Below are 15,460 nucleotides of genomic sequence, written 5' to 3'. Positions count from 1 at the left end.
AGAAGATCCGAGGCTGGTTCCCATACGGGGAGAATCTTTATAGAGTATTTCAGTCTTTCTGCTGTGCTGTGGTACCCTCTCAGGCCGGATTGGCCCGGACTCTGACAGGCAGGGGCGAAGCTTGCCCCGTAAAAAAAAAAATCTAAATTGTGTTGAACGGGGTGTAAAACACACCTACACAACCCCCATCTCCCCCCCGGCTGTTCTGAGTAAAAGTTTTACTTTTGAGATATAGAGAGAGATTCAAAAGACTTGTATACAATAATTACTCTGTACAGGAAACTTTTATTACATGGGGAAAGACTACCCATATATATAAGTCTGGAAATATAAATTCAAAAATATACAAATTAATAGCGTTATGAAATAAATAGTTCAAAGTTGACAAGAGAAAACAATATAAAAACAACTGAAACAATTAACTATGTGTATAACATGAAACCGGTATATCATACTGTCCCATAATATAAGTACACGTGTGTATATATTTTTTGTAGCATCAAGTTCCAGAACAAAGAGCTGACTGATCCTGAGTATTGAGGAACTACGTACAAAATTTGAATATCTTTTTATCTAATTATGTCACAAATACACTTTGAAAATGCATTTCTCAAATAGAATAAAAATGAGACAGGGATAGAAAAGAAGCATATCATTCATAGTAAAGCTACAGGAAAAAATAATAGCGTGCTTGATTTATAAAGAATGACAAAAAAAGTAGGACCTGTCATGCTAGCCTTTTAAATTTTATAGCTAACAAAAATTGCCCAAAACAAAGAGAGAAAAAAAAGGCTAGTGACTTAAGAAACATAAAAAAAGACAATATATTAGCACCACTGCAGAATTCAGTGCTCAGCACCAATGACTTAAGTTAGCAAAAAAAGAAGGCTACATTTTCAGCTATGCCAATTTAAAACAAAGCATATCAAAGAGGTGCAAAAGAACTTTCTATTTAAAACTATCTACTATCTTTTTTCTCCTCTTCTTATTCTTCTTCTGAAAAGTGTGGCCATTCACAAAACTGTAGAAGACTGTTAACACCAGGCCATTTAACTAGGAAATTCCTGTTAACACAAAAGGATTTCAAATTCCTAGGTTTTTTTATTTCCTCTTTATCCTATGCATTACAACTTCCTTTGACTCAATGACACTCAATGAGGTCTGTGGTTAAAAATAAGGGATCCCTTTCTTTTCAATTGCCATAGGTTTTCAGCTCTGTGAGTAAATTAATGACTAAATATATAGATCTAGGTAACACAAGGCCAATGTCTAGCAACCTTACATTAAAACAAACTACAGAAAGAAAGGAGTTGCCTTGCCATTTTTGTTTTTTCATAAACACTCTGCTTTACACAAAGAAACTCATGGATTGGTCCCATGAAGTTTGTACTTTCTGGGATATTAACAGTATTCATTTTTTTAAAAAGGATGCACTTTCTGAAGAGTACACGAATCTTTGAAGGCACTAATGAAACATGTACTTTTCAAGTCACTTTGCCATTTCAAAAGTTCATGGAAAATTATACAATCAAAGCCCTACAAAAACTATAAAGAATACATTAAAAAAAAGTTTTAACACTTACACCGGGCGCCCATTGAGGATGGGATCAGGTCGGGTCTGGTTGATCCCGCGACTCATCGCCTGTAAACAAACGCTTGTGCCACGATAGTCGCTTTGTGCCCTCAATCTGGCTAGCAAACCGTCCCACCCTGACCCGATCCCTCAATGGGCACCCAGTATTATAATACAGTAGAACATGCTTTCACAGCCACCTATAAGACAATCACTTGTACAAACAGCCACTTTACATTTACCCCCTCGCATTTTTTTGTTCATTGTAATGGCACTCTGTAAGTCATCCACCTGTCTAAGATGGCCACTTTTCTCTGAGGCAATGGGTGGCCTTCTTAAATAGTTTTGACTTTATATATTACACTGTCACTTGGACAATAACACACTCACAAACTAAGGTTTATTCCATCCAAAACTTAGTTAAAAGCTTGCCTCTTGCACTGTCAGTAAACAAGTGAATCCAATGTTGCCAGTCCGAGATATGTTCACAGGGCGAGTTAGTGTTCAACCCCATGCTGGTGTAAGTCACGACAGAAAAGTCGCCACATAAATTAAACAAGAAAAAAGTAATTCCTTAAAGGCAAGGCATGAGGGCATGAAGTTATTACATTGTAAAATGACTGGCACTAAAATTGAGAGTTACAGGCATATTAAAACACACGAAAAAAATCGCTGCTGATGAATATAACAAATGAATTATATATAGTAAAGAACAAAAGCTTGATTTGTGAAAGTGAAAGTGAAACAATAAATACAACATCAATTCCAGATAAAACTGGACTGAGATTTCAGTTATATTTTTGCTCATGACTGAAAAAAAACAACTTCACAAAACATCCCCCAAATTTCTTCCTAATTGTTAAATGCAGGTAGCAGTGGTAAGCCTTGCAACTTGTCATTGCTCTCTCAATTGCCAGAATTCTATAAAAGCTTTGTAATATTACAATGCTATCAGAGTCAGAATCATCACAATAAGTGTCAACCCAGACCGTGCTGGACTTTGACACAGTTTCCAACTGCTGACAAAAAAAAAAGCATCTATGCTCAAATTAGGACTTGAACGAGGCTATAAAAAAAAAATTCAACAATGACTTTCTCAAAGTCAGAAGGCCATTCACTCCATTCATTCAACCACACAAAGACAGTACTTCAGCAATGTTTAAAACCAAACTAGGTCTGAATGAAGCAACTCAAGGGGAATAACGGCAGTTTGACATGGGTTGTAAGTTAAGTTATCTACAAAGTCTTAAGTTTTAAAAAAGCCCTATTCTTTTCAACACTTTCAACAAAACAAAAACAACAATTTTGTCCCTGTCATGAACACAGAACATTAAAAACATAACTTGAAAACTAGGAAACTACAGATATTCTCATGTTTCACAAGTGTCAAACACATGACAGATTCTTCTGGTGTTGATACATGGGCATCATATTTATGAACAACTGATACAAAAATATACCTCAATATATGTGTAATAAATTACAGCAATAACATGTTTGTATAAGAATAAAAAAACAAACAACAGTTATGTCTTTAGTAAAGACATTCTGACATTATGACAAGAGGGCTGCTACATCAAAGTCAACAACATCTGGAAAAAAAGTAGTGCTGACAGACAATAAAAGAATTTCCACTAAAATTCATCAGAGAATATTAACCTATGAGAATAGTAAAGATAAAGTTGTTCCCGCATCCGATCCGGACATTGGGGATTGCCTTGCTAGTGAGACAACTTCCTGGGCCTTCTGCATTATGAGAATAGTAAAACCTAATAATTAAATTGTAAGTAATGTTTATGCAAGAGAAATGTCAATACCCATCAGCATGCTAATAGATCTACAATAAAAAAGCCTATCAAAACGCTTGTACCTCGAGTTGCTGCTGACGTGAATAACTAATAAATGCTTCCCCCCCCCCCCCCCCCCCCATGACTTAATCACATAAGAATACTGTAACATATGACACTAAGCACACTGATTGATCAACTGATAGCTGGAATGTGATTGGTCATTATAAAGGTTTCACAATCCATTCAACATTGTGAGTTTATTAAAGACCTCTGAATGAAACATCCATCTCCAATATGAGAAAGCCAAAAGGGTGGAGAACCTTAAAAACTCCCCCAAAAACAACCCAAGTGTAGAACAGCCCCATTGGAGATTTGAACCTGGGCCATCTACTCTGTAGGCCAGCAGCTGGAATGTGACATGGCCTTCTAATGCAGAATCTACATTACAAAGATGCCCTTACACTTTCTCGTTCCCTGGCTGTTCTGTAACCGGCTCCCCACTTTGTTTGTTCACAGCCTGGGTAATGCTCTGCTCTTCATCATTCAGGTGGTTGTACAGAGGGAACTCACAGCAGAAGCAGCACTTCATGCAGGAGGGTAGCACGGCGTACAACGGGGGCGGGAGTAGCACCAAAGGAGAGGTCCTGTTCTTGTATGCCACATAATCAGCATTGCTGTAAAAGACAAAAACAGAAAACTCCTTGTGTTAACAACAAAATAAAACAACTTGTACCAAAGGCTGAGATTTAATGAACCACAGTGGAAACCATATAACAGGCCCGGAAATAACAGGGATTTTTTAAAATCCCCATTTTTTTTCTACTCTTTGTCTGCATTAAAAGTTATCGGCAATAACAGGGCTTCATCGGAGCTCAACCGGGTATAGCAGAGACAAAGGCTCTTTAACAATGTGTAAAAAGTGTGTGAGAGAGAGAGAGAGAGAGAGAGAGAGAGAGAGAGAGAGAGAGAGAGAGACAGAGAAAGAGACAGAGACAGAGAGAAAGAGACAGAGAGAGAGAGTAACGCAGTGATGAAGCAAGCCCACGCAAGCTACGCTACTGCAAGCACAGGCAGCGGGTGAAGCGAGAGAGGGCTGCGGTGTGCTGCAGACTTCGATCCAGCCCTAAGTCAAGCTACATGTGCGCATAATGTATCTTGCGAAGGCCTACCACATGGCCAAAACCCCTGTTCGTGGGTACCTACTTGTGGCAAGAGAAACAACCCATGAAATAATACAGCTGGATTAGTACACAAATGCTTACTTCCCTTGCATTTTTTTACTTAATGGGTGAGAAATCTGATATAACAGGACTTTCTCTGGTCCCACCATCCCTGTTATATCAGGTCTCCACTGTAGTAATATTCTAACCAATAAACAAAAAGTCTGCACTTTCGACAACATGTATATTTGTGGCAAATGGAGAGATTACCCCAAGACAAATTTCAACATCACAATCACTACTTTTATTAAAATGTTATACTTTTCAGGAAATCTTACTTTGTTTCCTTCATTTCAAGACACACACATGTCCACTTGTACATTAGTAATGGAGAGCACAGATAGTCAAGGAGGAAAGTAGTTAAGGCTCGGAGTCTCTCAACAAATTTCGAAGCCAACTTCTTCAAAACTTGTACTTCCGACATGTCTTCAAATCCTGAAAGCTTTGCAGTCAATTCATTTGAAGTTAAAAATTGGTTTCACCAATGCTTAGAGCCAGCAAACACATTTAACGTAAATCTATAAGTCTTACATAGCTGAAAAATGAAAGGTAAACTAAATCATTCTCGGTTGCTGCTCCATGTAAAAATGAAGTACAGTAATCATTTCAGGTAAGATTTTAACAGCCTACCTGCGATATCTCTCATCTGACTTTTGCTCCAGCAGGGGTATACCACTGAGGAAAAGTAAGATACTGATGGTGAAGATGGGGCTTAGAACTGCCGCCCATTGCCCATCCTCCAGAATGCTTGTGCTGATAATGAAGACACCCAGCCAAACGCAGATCTCACCGAAGTAGTTGGGATGGCGGGAAAAATGCCACAATCCTGAAAAATAATAGGAGGATGATCAGATGGTGAAACAAACTCGAAATCTGTAAATCAAAAAGTGATACAATAATCTCCGCCTAAGATCCCAGTAGGCCTACTTAGGAGAATGGAAAATATGGGACGTTAACTTTAAGGGAATGGGATTTTAATCAAATCCTCATGCGGAAGAATCCATGGTGACTCATGATCATGCCAACAACTGGTGAAATTACCTTTCCTTACTTTGAACTGACCTGACCCCTGGGTGGGGTTACAGCTTATTATGAGTGGTTAACCTTGATAACCAATCACAAAGGTCTCTTCTTAACTCTTATCCTGCGTCTGTGCCCAGATGCGTATCTTATCAGCAACCGATTACGTCGGACGTGCCGGGCAGGCCGCCGGGGTCACTCAGTGTGTACTGTTGGTGTACAGCGCGTGCGCAGGGAAACGTGTGTTTTCGCCATGAATACCGCGGGAGTGTGTTAACCGATGATGAAAATAACGCTCTATCCTTCATAGCTTTCTATTTATAAAGTGTTACAAACACATGAATAACCCCCTCTCACAAGCTGATAAGACATTACGAGTAGTTACGCCCATTTGAATAACCTTTCTGGACGCTCTTGTTGTTATGAATGACCTGAGGTTCGAAAGGGGATAATTTAGGTCAATTTCCGAATGTTTTACACTCAAATTGTTCTTTGTACCTGCACAAGGGTATTCAAAACTATCAAACAAGCTAATTTTTTATCAGGTAGGATCATTTCATACAAAATCAAGCTCATTTGAAATATTTTGTATAGAAAAATGGAAGTCTTGTTTCCTGACTATCCTTTCGAGCTCCTCATGTCTAAGTGGGTCAATTTCTTCTATAATTTCATTGGACGAACATCTAGAGCTATCAACTTGGCATGTTTTGAATGGGACGTATGCCTCGATTACGAACCAACGCAGGTGGTTCTAGAAGGAGGCCACAAACGCACACAAACTCAAGCAGACTGACGCACACACACTTGACCTGCGTGGATGGGGATCCGACTCGGGACCTGAATGACACGTAAGAGGATGCGCGCTGCGCGTGCGCTGAGCCAGGAGCTACACTGACTCGGGACCAGAACGCAGGTGAGGTGCCAAAATAGGCTTATCGGGCTACATAAACCCGGCTCCCGCAGGATGAGGGTTAATTTGATGAGGCATGCCATTTGGACCTGTCCACACTTGAATCTCATGATCTTGGTGAATGCCGTTCCTCCTCCTCTTAACCTCTCCGAAGTTTAAAGCTTTCCATCTTTGATCCAGTTTCCCACTCTAGTCAAAAAGCACAAGTGTGCTGTGACTGCATCAATTAAAATTCTTCCTCCTTGCATTGTTCCCAGTGCCCACAGAGAATAATAATAGTAATAATTTGTCCCTCAATGTCTTTACCTTTATTCTTTCACATGAGTAATACTAAGTACAGTCAACTTGTGTTAGACCAAATCTCAAGGGAACCAGAAATAAATCCCAGTGGGCTCTCGTGGCCAAGAGGTTAAAGTGTTCGCCTCTCATTCAATAGGATGAGGGTTCGAATCTGGATCGTGACGGAAATTTTGTTATCTAAATTGTCTCCTTTCACCTCCTTTCCTGCTCTCAAGCACTGTTCAGTCGTCTGCATTCTTCTCCACTTTCTGTCCCCACCCCCTCATCTACTTTGCCCCCTCCTCTGGGCTCCTGACTCTTTCTGCAGCCTTTCTACTACTATTCCATAGCTCTTTCTTACTGCTGTCTTTCATCCACACCCCTAATCTTCTCGTAGGAAAGATCTACACCTAGCCTTCTCGGACAAGGGCGAAAAATCTCGAAGGTACCACGTGCAAGCTGTGCACGTAAAAGATCCATTGATGGTCCAAAATCTATAAGAATAGGCTTCAGCCACCACCCGAGCAAAATTCTAAATTACTTACCAGCTGAAAATGTTCGATGTGTCCTGCGTGCTCATATGACCTTATACAGTTGCGAGTGCCTTAAAACACTTACCAAAAAAAAAATAAAAAAATAAGTACATAAATTCCATCCATCCTCCTGCAGTGCAGGACACATAGGGCCCCAAGACAGGAAACGTGGCCAACCCCATTAATACTTCAGTACAATACAAGCTATGCGAGCCAACAAAAGATCTGAGCAGGATGGTCTAATATATGATAGATATCGCACAAAGGTAACGCTATTGAGGAGAAGAAGAAAACCAAAACTAATATGACACGAGCATGGTAAAATTACCTGTAGCACACCATTGCCCTCTATTAGCAGGGTTATTCCTGAAGCTGAATTTCTGCAGATCAGCAACAGTTTCGGTGAGAAGTCCAACACTAAACAGGACGATTCCAACACCATCTTGAGGAGTGACATAATCGCTTCGGTCAGCAGTAATAGGAGCATTGATGAATATTACTGGTAGGCTGACTGTGAACACCCAAAATGCCTGAAAAAACAACAACAACCAAATGAAATATGTTGTGCAAGACAATAGCAATTTAGAATCAGAAATAAGAGACAGTAACATCCATTGCAACTTGTTCTATAAAGACTGCAAGCATCTATGTCTACATATCTAATGGTGCCAATGTGCATTTGTGGCTTAAAGTAAGGGAAGAACCATCCATAAAAATATTAACCAAAGAAGATAATCTTTTATTTGCTCTGTTGTGTACTAGCGAAAGACAAATCCTTTAGTTTCTTGTTACCAAGCAAGCTTATTTCTGTGACATGCACTAAAACACAGGTGAGAAAAACATACATTTGTATCTCCAGAAAGCTTCAATAAACAATAGTACTGGACTGTACCACTTACTGGTAAACTCTTTTTTACACATCCATTTAATAATTCCCAATGATTTCTTTGACATAAGCGTACACTTTCAACACAAAAATAAATTAACCCAAATGATCACTGTTTGATTCTGTGTCTACATTTCATAACTTTCAATTCTGTAAGGCTCTTAAGAAACCAGAAAAGAACAGTAACACCCAACAAAGTAGAGGCAGAAGATCCTATCAGAGTGCACATCGACCATCCCCTTCTCATACCTGAAACACCCAAAATCCTGCAAACTTCAGACAGTTGTCTCTTTTGTCGTCAAAGCGATTGTCCTCTCCAATCTTGATGATTCTGTACAGCAAGTAGCCAGAAAGACGGAGGCCCCACACAACGATAAACACAGTCACAAGAATCTGTCTGTACTCAAAAGTCTTGAAGGGAATGGGCGATTTTTTGTGTTGGTGGGAAAGGGGGGGGGGAGAGAAAAAACATACAAATTTCAATACATTATTCAAACAAAGAGCATCTGATGATTAAGATAATGAATGTATCCAGGTCACGCACAAAAAAAATTCTGCTTAGTCTGTACCACACACATTCCTTCATAATATTAACAATATCAATGTCGCCTTTTGAGTCTTTTAATGCAATCTTATAAAAACCAAACAGAAAAAAGGAGGCAAACAGCTACATTCCTGACAAACTCAAGTCCATCTCAGCATGAGTTTCCTATACCCTTCCTAATGCCTCAGGGTAAAAAGGTGTAAATCTATGAAGTTTCCACAGGAGACCTGGAGCACTTGTCCTGAAGTTGAAGGCTCAGGGGGGGCACAACTCAAACTCAAAACATTAATTGTCATTAAAAAATTGTCTGTGTCAATTTCTCGGGGTTCCCAGATAAAACCAGTTGTTTAATAAAGACATCAACTGACATCTTACAACATAGTGTCGTTTTGTTTTCTTGTTTTCAATTGAAAAATAAATGAACAACACATAATTCTGATTTGGGAGCTGATCTTTTTCTTTAATTTTCTCAAAACTTGAAAAAATGACGAGTGATTGAGGAATGATTGGTATTGACATAAATAGTTTTTCCCTTGTGCAGACTGAAACAGACAAGACGATAATATATGTGTTATGACGCAGTGGAATCAGGCGATCGTCTATTTATCAGCATGTGGAAGTATCATCTTAAAGCTTGCTGATCTGTCTTACTTCCAAAGAAAAGAAATATCCATCCATCATGCATAGAAGTTGAGATATTTGGTGACTTCCATAGCTTGGGTGTCCTAGGACACTGAAAATTTACACTTTTTATGCTTTAACTTAATGTTTTTCAGTAAAATTTTTTCATCCCCCCTATAAGAGGTGAGCCCCCCCCCCCCCCCCCCCCCCCCCCACCCCCCCCACCAAAATTCAATTAGAATAGCCAAAGCCTTCGAAAAATGCTAATTTTTCCATTTAATTAATTTGACAAGCACCTGATTTCACCATGATGCCACAAAGAAAAGCCAACTTTTGCAAGGCAACTCTCACCTCTGCAAGGCCAAATGTAAGCACTGCAAGCACCACAAAGTTGGTCCCTCCAGCAAAGTCTGTTACTTTGTCGAATTTACAGGTGCAAGCAATCAGGAAAAAGGAGAACTGCATGGCCACAGTGACAATGGCGCAAATGGCCAAGTTGTTGTCGTCTAACAAACCTTCACCCATCACGGAGTTTTCAGTTGAAGTGGCTTAAACTGAAAAAGAAAGAGGAATAAATAAGAAGTGAAATGGATGAATGAAGTCTCTTTTCCTCACCAGATAGCAAAAAATTAGAACTGATTCCACAGGTGAAGTGGTGACTGAGGTCAAGCACACAAAAATGTTGCATGATGTAGCTTTGCTCATCCTGATCACTGGGTAAACAAAAACAAAAACTGCAGGCAGTACTCCTGCAAGGGGAAAGTATGGACATCACAGTCCCCACTTCGTGCTTCCTAAAGATGACACTTGTTCAATCCCACACAAACCTAAAACAACCACTTTTCAAAGTGAAGAACATCAGTTTATACCTTCGGCCTTTTATAAAAATTTATTTTTCAATGTCAAGTTTTTACCCCCCCCCCCCCAAAAAAAGGCTCTCTTTTCAGAAAGAAAGAAACACCTGCCAAAAAGTTATTGACTGTAAAACAATGTTTGCTGCAGAATAATGATAATATTTAAAAAATCATCTGGCTTTGTTACATAATGGAAGTGATAAAGGCTTTCATGGGGATGATGGTCACTAAGGTATCTCAAAACGGATACCATTTGTCATTTGCCTGATGCAACTACCTGTCCCCGTAGGATTATGGCGGCCACGTTTTTTCGCATAATTCTGCAACATTTGCATAATTTTGGATTCCCTGCGTTTTTTCACGTCCCCCCAATACAATTAATTACCGCCTCGTCATGTGACTAAAGGGAAGTAATCACCGCAATAGGTCTCATTTAAGTGACAAGTAGTTGGTTATTTCCCTTGTTTGAAGATCTTGATTATGGGTTGGGATTTTGTTCCTTGAGCATGTTCCATTTTTCAATCCATCAAAAGTTTTTGTTCTCATGTCTGCTGATGTTTCATGTTTGACTGGTGTCCGTGGTTTTAGTAATGTGCCAGCATCAGAGGTCCCGATGTGCTTTTTAAAAATTATTTTTTTTACATTTTTCTTTCCTCTATAGAGATCTAGATATATAGATCTAGATCTACAGCTGAAAGTTACAGAGATTATATTTTTTAGTAGTTTTTTTTTCTGACTGATGTGTATTGTTTTCTTTCCTAATACACAACAAATTACTGATACTGATATGTTTTGTTTTCAATTTTTCTGTACATAAAACATGAAAATCATGAAAATTCTTGTTGAAAAAGTGCAAAACATGTCATGGATGGTGTTACGGTAACTTGCATAATTTGGCCATCTAAATTCGCATCTACAGGGACAGAACTGCCATTTAACCCAAGAATTGTAACACAGGAAAGTGATCCAGTCATCCTTAATTTAATGCATTATAATTGGATGTAACAGCTTTTTCAAAAGATGGAATATAAAAGTTTTGAATCTTGCGACAGATATAACAGTACATGGATAATAATGAAAAGCTACCTATGAACTTGTCTCATCTGCTGTTTCAACCTCAAATGGCAACGATTGACTGGATTGTTTTGACTGAATATTCCTTTCCATTCTACACAGGTCAGATCTTTGGGAGAACTGATTACAACAGGACTGCATGTTAAATATACTATATAGCTTAAACATGAAGCAGTTAAATTAACTTAACTTAAATGGGCAAAACTACTCTTCAGAGATAATAGTGTCCATAATAAAAACATTTGGGAAAAGTAACAAAAAAAGTGGTAAAATAAATAGACCGTTAATGACCACCTATATTTCTTCGAACGTTCGGGAAAATAAACCTGAATTCTATTTCTCCAAAAGGTTTCTGTTCTTCAGATTTGTTGATTTTTTTACATGAAGGATTTTATTTTTTGCTGGATGACTACTAAAAATGCAAAATAGGTTACTGCCAAGGTCGATCAGTTTTGTTTTCTCGCAGTACCTAATTTTGAAGGTATTTTCAAATAAAGCATAGTCCGGGAACATTGGCCCAACCTCAACTGAAGTATCTGAATATTCAGACATCGAAAAATCTCTAGCTCTAGAAAATTTGACGCAAAAAATGCTTCTTCCCAGTCCTCGCAGAATGGCAGAAAGAAAGACGACGCTTAATTCTTGCAAATAACCAAATAATCTCGAGAACGGAAACGGTTTGGAGAAATAGTCACTTCAAAATATTGCCTGCGGAGTTTAAAGAGATAATAGAAAAAAACGAAGAGATTTAAACATCGAGAGGCAGATGTGTTCGTCTCATTTTCCACTGAACACCGCTCTTTCACTCACACTGTCTCTCCACCCACAGCTCAGCTCGTCATACGTTCAAAAGTTGCCCACTGATCATGTTTAGTTAGTGTGTGTATAAGTTTGTGTGTGTACATGTGCATGATGGTGGTGGGCGTGCGGTGGGTGTTACTAAAGGCAAAGGGTACATGTAGGCGGGCTTGCCATGCGGTGCCCCAAGAGGGGCAGAATGAAAGTTGGCGCCGAACTCTCGCAATAAATAATCAAAAAATCACGAGACCGGAAGCCGGCAACCGTTTGGAGAAATAAAGATCGGCACTATTTCTCCGAACGTTCAGAGAAATAGTCACTTCATTTTTTTTTTTAGGTCAGGGGGGCAAGCCCCCCCTGAAACCCCCCTACTCTTGATTTTAACGAACGAAACTACAAAATCGCCTAGTGTTAGTGTAGTGTAGTGTAGATCTAGATCTAGATATATATATCTAGATCTAGATTTTCTAGATCTAGATCTAGATCTGTTTGAGGACTCCTGTTTTATATTGGATTATTATATTATGGCCACCTCTATTCTCACCCGGAGTGAGAATTGAATAGTGCAGGCGAGTCTTGTGGCTATTCTCACCCGGTGCGCGTTCACCAAATTTTGCGTTCACCCTAAACCACAGAATTCTACACTGTGATAACAGAAAAATTGTAGAATTCTGTGCCGTGAACAAACGTTCCATTACAATTGTAGCCTACTAAAAGCGTACAATTTTGTCTGTGGGCAGTGGAGAGAGAGAGAGAAAGAGAGAGAGGAGTAGCGCGAGAATTTCCGGGCAAAACAAAATGGCGACCCGCGTAGTTCGGCTCGATTCGAAAAGTTAAATAGGCGTAGCATCTTTGTAGACAACCAAATTTATTTACTTTTGTGTTTTAACATCATTTTTAAACTTTGTTTTGGTCAATTTGATCGTCCACACCGATAGACAGTATTCAGAAAGAGACAGAGAGAGAGAGAGAAGAGGGGAGGAGTTGATCTTGCGAGAACTTCCGGGCGGGTGAGAATAGCCACTTTCTTATATTATAATACGGACGTCAAAACTAGGCTAGGACACATAGAGCCAGCACGCTCACGTTTCTCACTGTGTTACACTGTGTAATGCTGTACGTACTAACTGCATACTAACTGCAACGCTACTTACAGATACGACACACTTGAAACTTGAAGTTGAAGACTGGATTATAAAATAGATCTAGAGAAGTCTAGATCTAGATCTAGATATCTAGATTCTAGATCTACTGAGACTGAGAGATGTACAGCAGTCAGCAGTCCACTTGTCCAGTGTACCAAAGACAAGACCAATGATGTAGAAAAAAGGTAATATACGTAACTTGTGCAATGTGATCGATTGACTGGCAGCTCTGAAGCCTTCTTATACTGCAGGATATGGGCAATTATAAAACACACGTGACTAGATCTATCTATAATAAAATCGTCTGGACGTTATGAAACCTGATTGACCTCATTTGCTTTGCTGTACGATGAGCGAGGATTTTACAAGGCCTGGGTTATTTTATTGAATAACATGTTTACATTAATCAGGGGATGTAACTCTAATAATTTTCTCTTAGAATGAAAGGATCGATACCGCTCTCTGTCGATACTCAGTCCGTCCGTCCAATTGGTCCAAGCAAAGATTGTACATGATGAATCTTTGGTCCAAGCAACTTTGGTCCAAGTAGGATCGACGAAAGTCTTAGATCCTGTACAACATTATGCCCTGGATTACCCCCTTCGGCGGAAATTGGCACAACTGGCAATTTGAGGACACTATTTTTTTTTTTAATTGGCTGATCAAAGAGAGGAGTAAACCATCTTGTAGTGTAGGATCTTTGTCCTGCCAACGGATCAATGTGTTGTGTAAACTGAACAGTCCAATATTAGATATCAATCTACAGGGTGATCCCAAAAAAACTTTACAACTTTTTTTCTGAATATCTTGCGCAAAAATTGTTCTAGAATGCTGTAATTTGGAACATACATAATTCATTCAAAAGGAATTTGTTTGATATTAACTCCACGAAGAAGAAACATGTTTTGAAAACGGAAACGGCTAAAAGAAAAAAGCACCCAAAAACGCAAAGTTCACCAATGTTTAAAAATCTTGTTAAGGAAGTCGTGAAAAGATTAGTTGACCTTTTTCTTTATTTTCTCTTTGACATCAATTTGTCATCCTTGTGAAATTTAAACAATATTTAATTTCTTTTACAGAGTTTTAAAAACCTAATGATTTCATTCTGAAATTCCTAGAATCAGTGCTCCACATTCCCCCCTTTGGACTCGACACACTTTTAACTCGTCGTTCGAAATGTTCAGTGGCACCCAAACACAAGGACCTGCTAAACCATGAGCTTTTAAAGCCACATACACTGTACATGTTCACTAAGAAGTGGCTTCTAGAGACAATAAAGTGAGGTGCCCAATAGACAGAATTTTTGGAGTTAACATATCCCGCAGGGTGAAAATGGGCTTTGCACCAAATCAAAAGTCATCGAGGAAATGATCCCTCTTCACAAGACAATCGAGGAATCATGAACACATTGCCATGCTCTGATCCATGTCATCTCGGCCTAGCGAAAATGAACATGAGTCGTAGGTTAAGATCTGCCATGAGAATGCAGACTGTTGATGTGTAGGAAAGTCCTAGCTTGCAGATCGTCTACGAACAGACGTCTCATGGGACTCGGCTACTGCAATCTGCCCTCTGGTGACGTTTAAAGGGCTGCGCACGGTGCGTGGTCGACCTGAAGTGGTCATTTTCTAAAGAACTTTTTAGTTCTGATTCGCTATAGATCCAAACTAACGGAACTTCTCTACTCATGACGCCAAAGGTCTTGAGGGCACCTAAGCATTCTCTCCATACAGTGTGCAGAACTTCAATACAAAAAGCTCTCTGCTCTTTACTAAACGTAGCCATGATCTCAGCAGGCAAACAAAATCTGAGAAAAATAATATCTGCAGACTTCTGTTGACTTGTTAGACTGCTGTAGCTTGCAATATGGCGCGATTGTTCCCACTTTTAGTGGTAGGCCTAATGTGAACTGGTGGGCCATGCTATGAAAATGGCGACAAGGTTGAAAATGGGTTGTTTTTTTATGCGCTATATATAGAGCAAAACCATTTAATGGACTTATCTAAAATACATATCAAACAAATTCCTTTTGGCTTCCTAACATTATGTTCAAATCTGAAAAGCAAAACTTCAGTATCGAGGAAGATATTTACAAAACAAGTTGTAAAGGTTTTTTTTGGATCACCCTGTGTATTCTCGAGTCAAGATATCAAACCATGCGCTGGTGATCTAATCTAAGTTTTTGTAAATGTGGGCATATAGAAGGAGGGGGG

The 15,460-nt window shown here is 39.2% G+C and overlaps 1 protein-coding gene across 2 annotated transcripts; it reads right to left on the bottom strand.

Moving 5' to 3' along the window:
- Positions 1–3,488: 3,488 nt before the first annotated feature.
- Positions 3,489–14,080, bottom strand: LOC101846158. 2 transcript variants are annotated; one of them, XM_005105313.3, is made up of 6 exons: positions 13,257–14,080; positions 9,728–9,930; positions 8,461–8,622; positions 7,654–7,855; positions 5,214–5,409; positions 3,489–4,037 (listed from the first exon to the last, which is right to left on the bottom strand). In XM_005105313.3, the coding sequence occupies exons 2-6, from the start codon at positions 9,899–9,901 to the stop codon at positions 3,821–3,823; spliced, it is 951 nt and encodes a 316-aa protein (XP_005105370.1). In that variant the 5' UTR covers positions 9,902–9,930; positions 13,257–14,080; the 3' UTR covers positions 3,489–3,820. The 2 variants fall into 2 exon arrangements, with proteins under 2 accessions (XP_005105370.1, XP_005105371.1); XM_005105314.3 differs by having other exon boundaries at positions 13,577–14,080.
- Positions 14,081–15,460: the final 1,380 nt, after the last annotated feature.

The sequence above is a fragment of the Aplysia californica genome, unplaced genomic scaffold (genome assembly GCF_000002075.1).
Source record: "Aplysia californica isolate F4 #8 unplaced genomic scaffold, AplCal3.0 scaffold00464, whole genome shotgun sequence".
Classification (NCBI taxonomy): domain Eukaryota; kingdom Metazoa; phylum Mollusca; class Gastropoda; order Aplysiida; family Aplysiidae; genus Aplysia; species Aplysia californica.
Note: the sequence above shows the minus strand (reverse complement) of the source record. Positions and strands in the feature narration are given on the sequence as shown.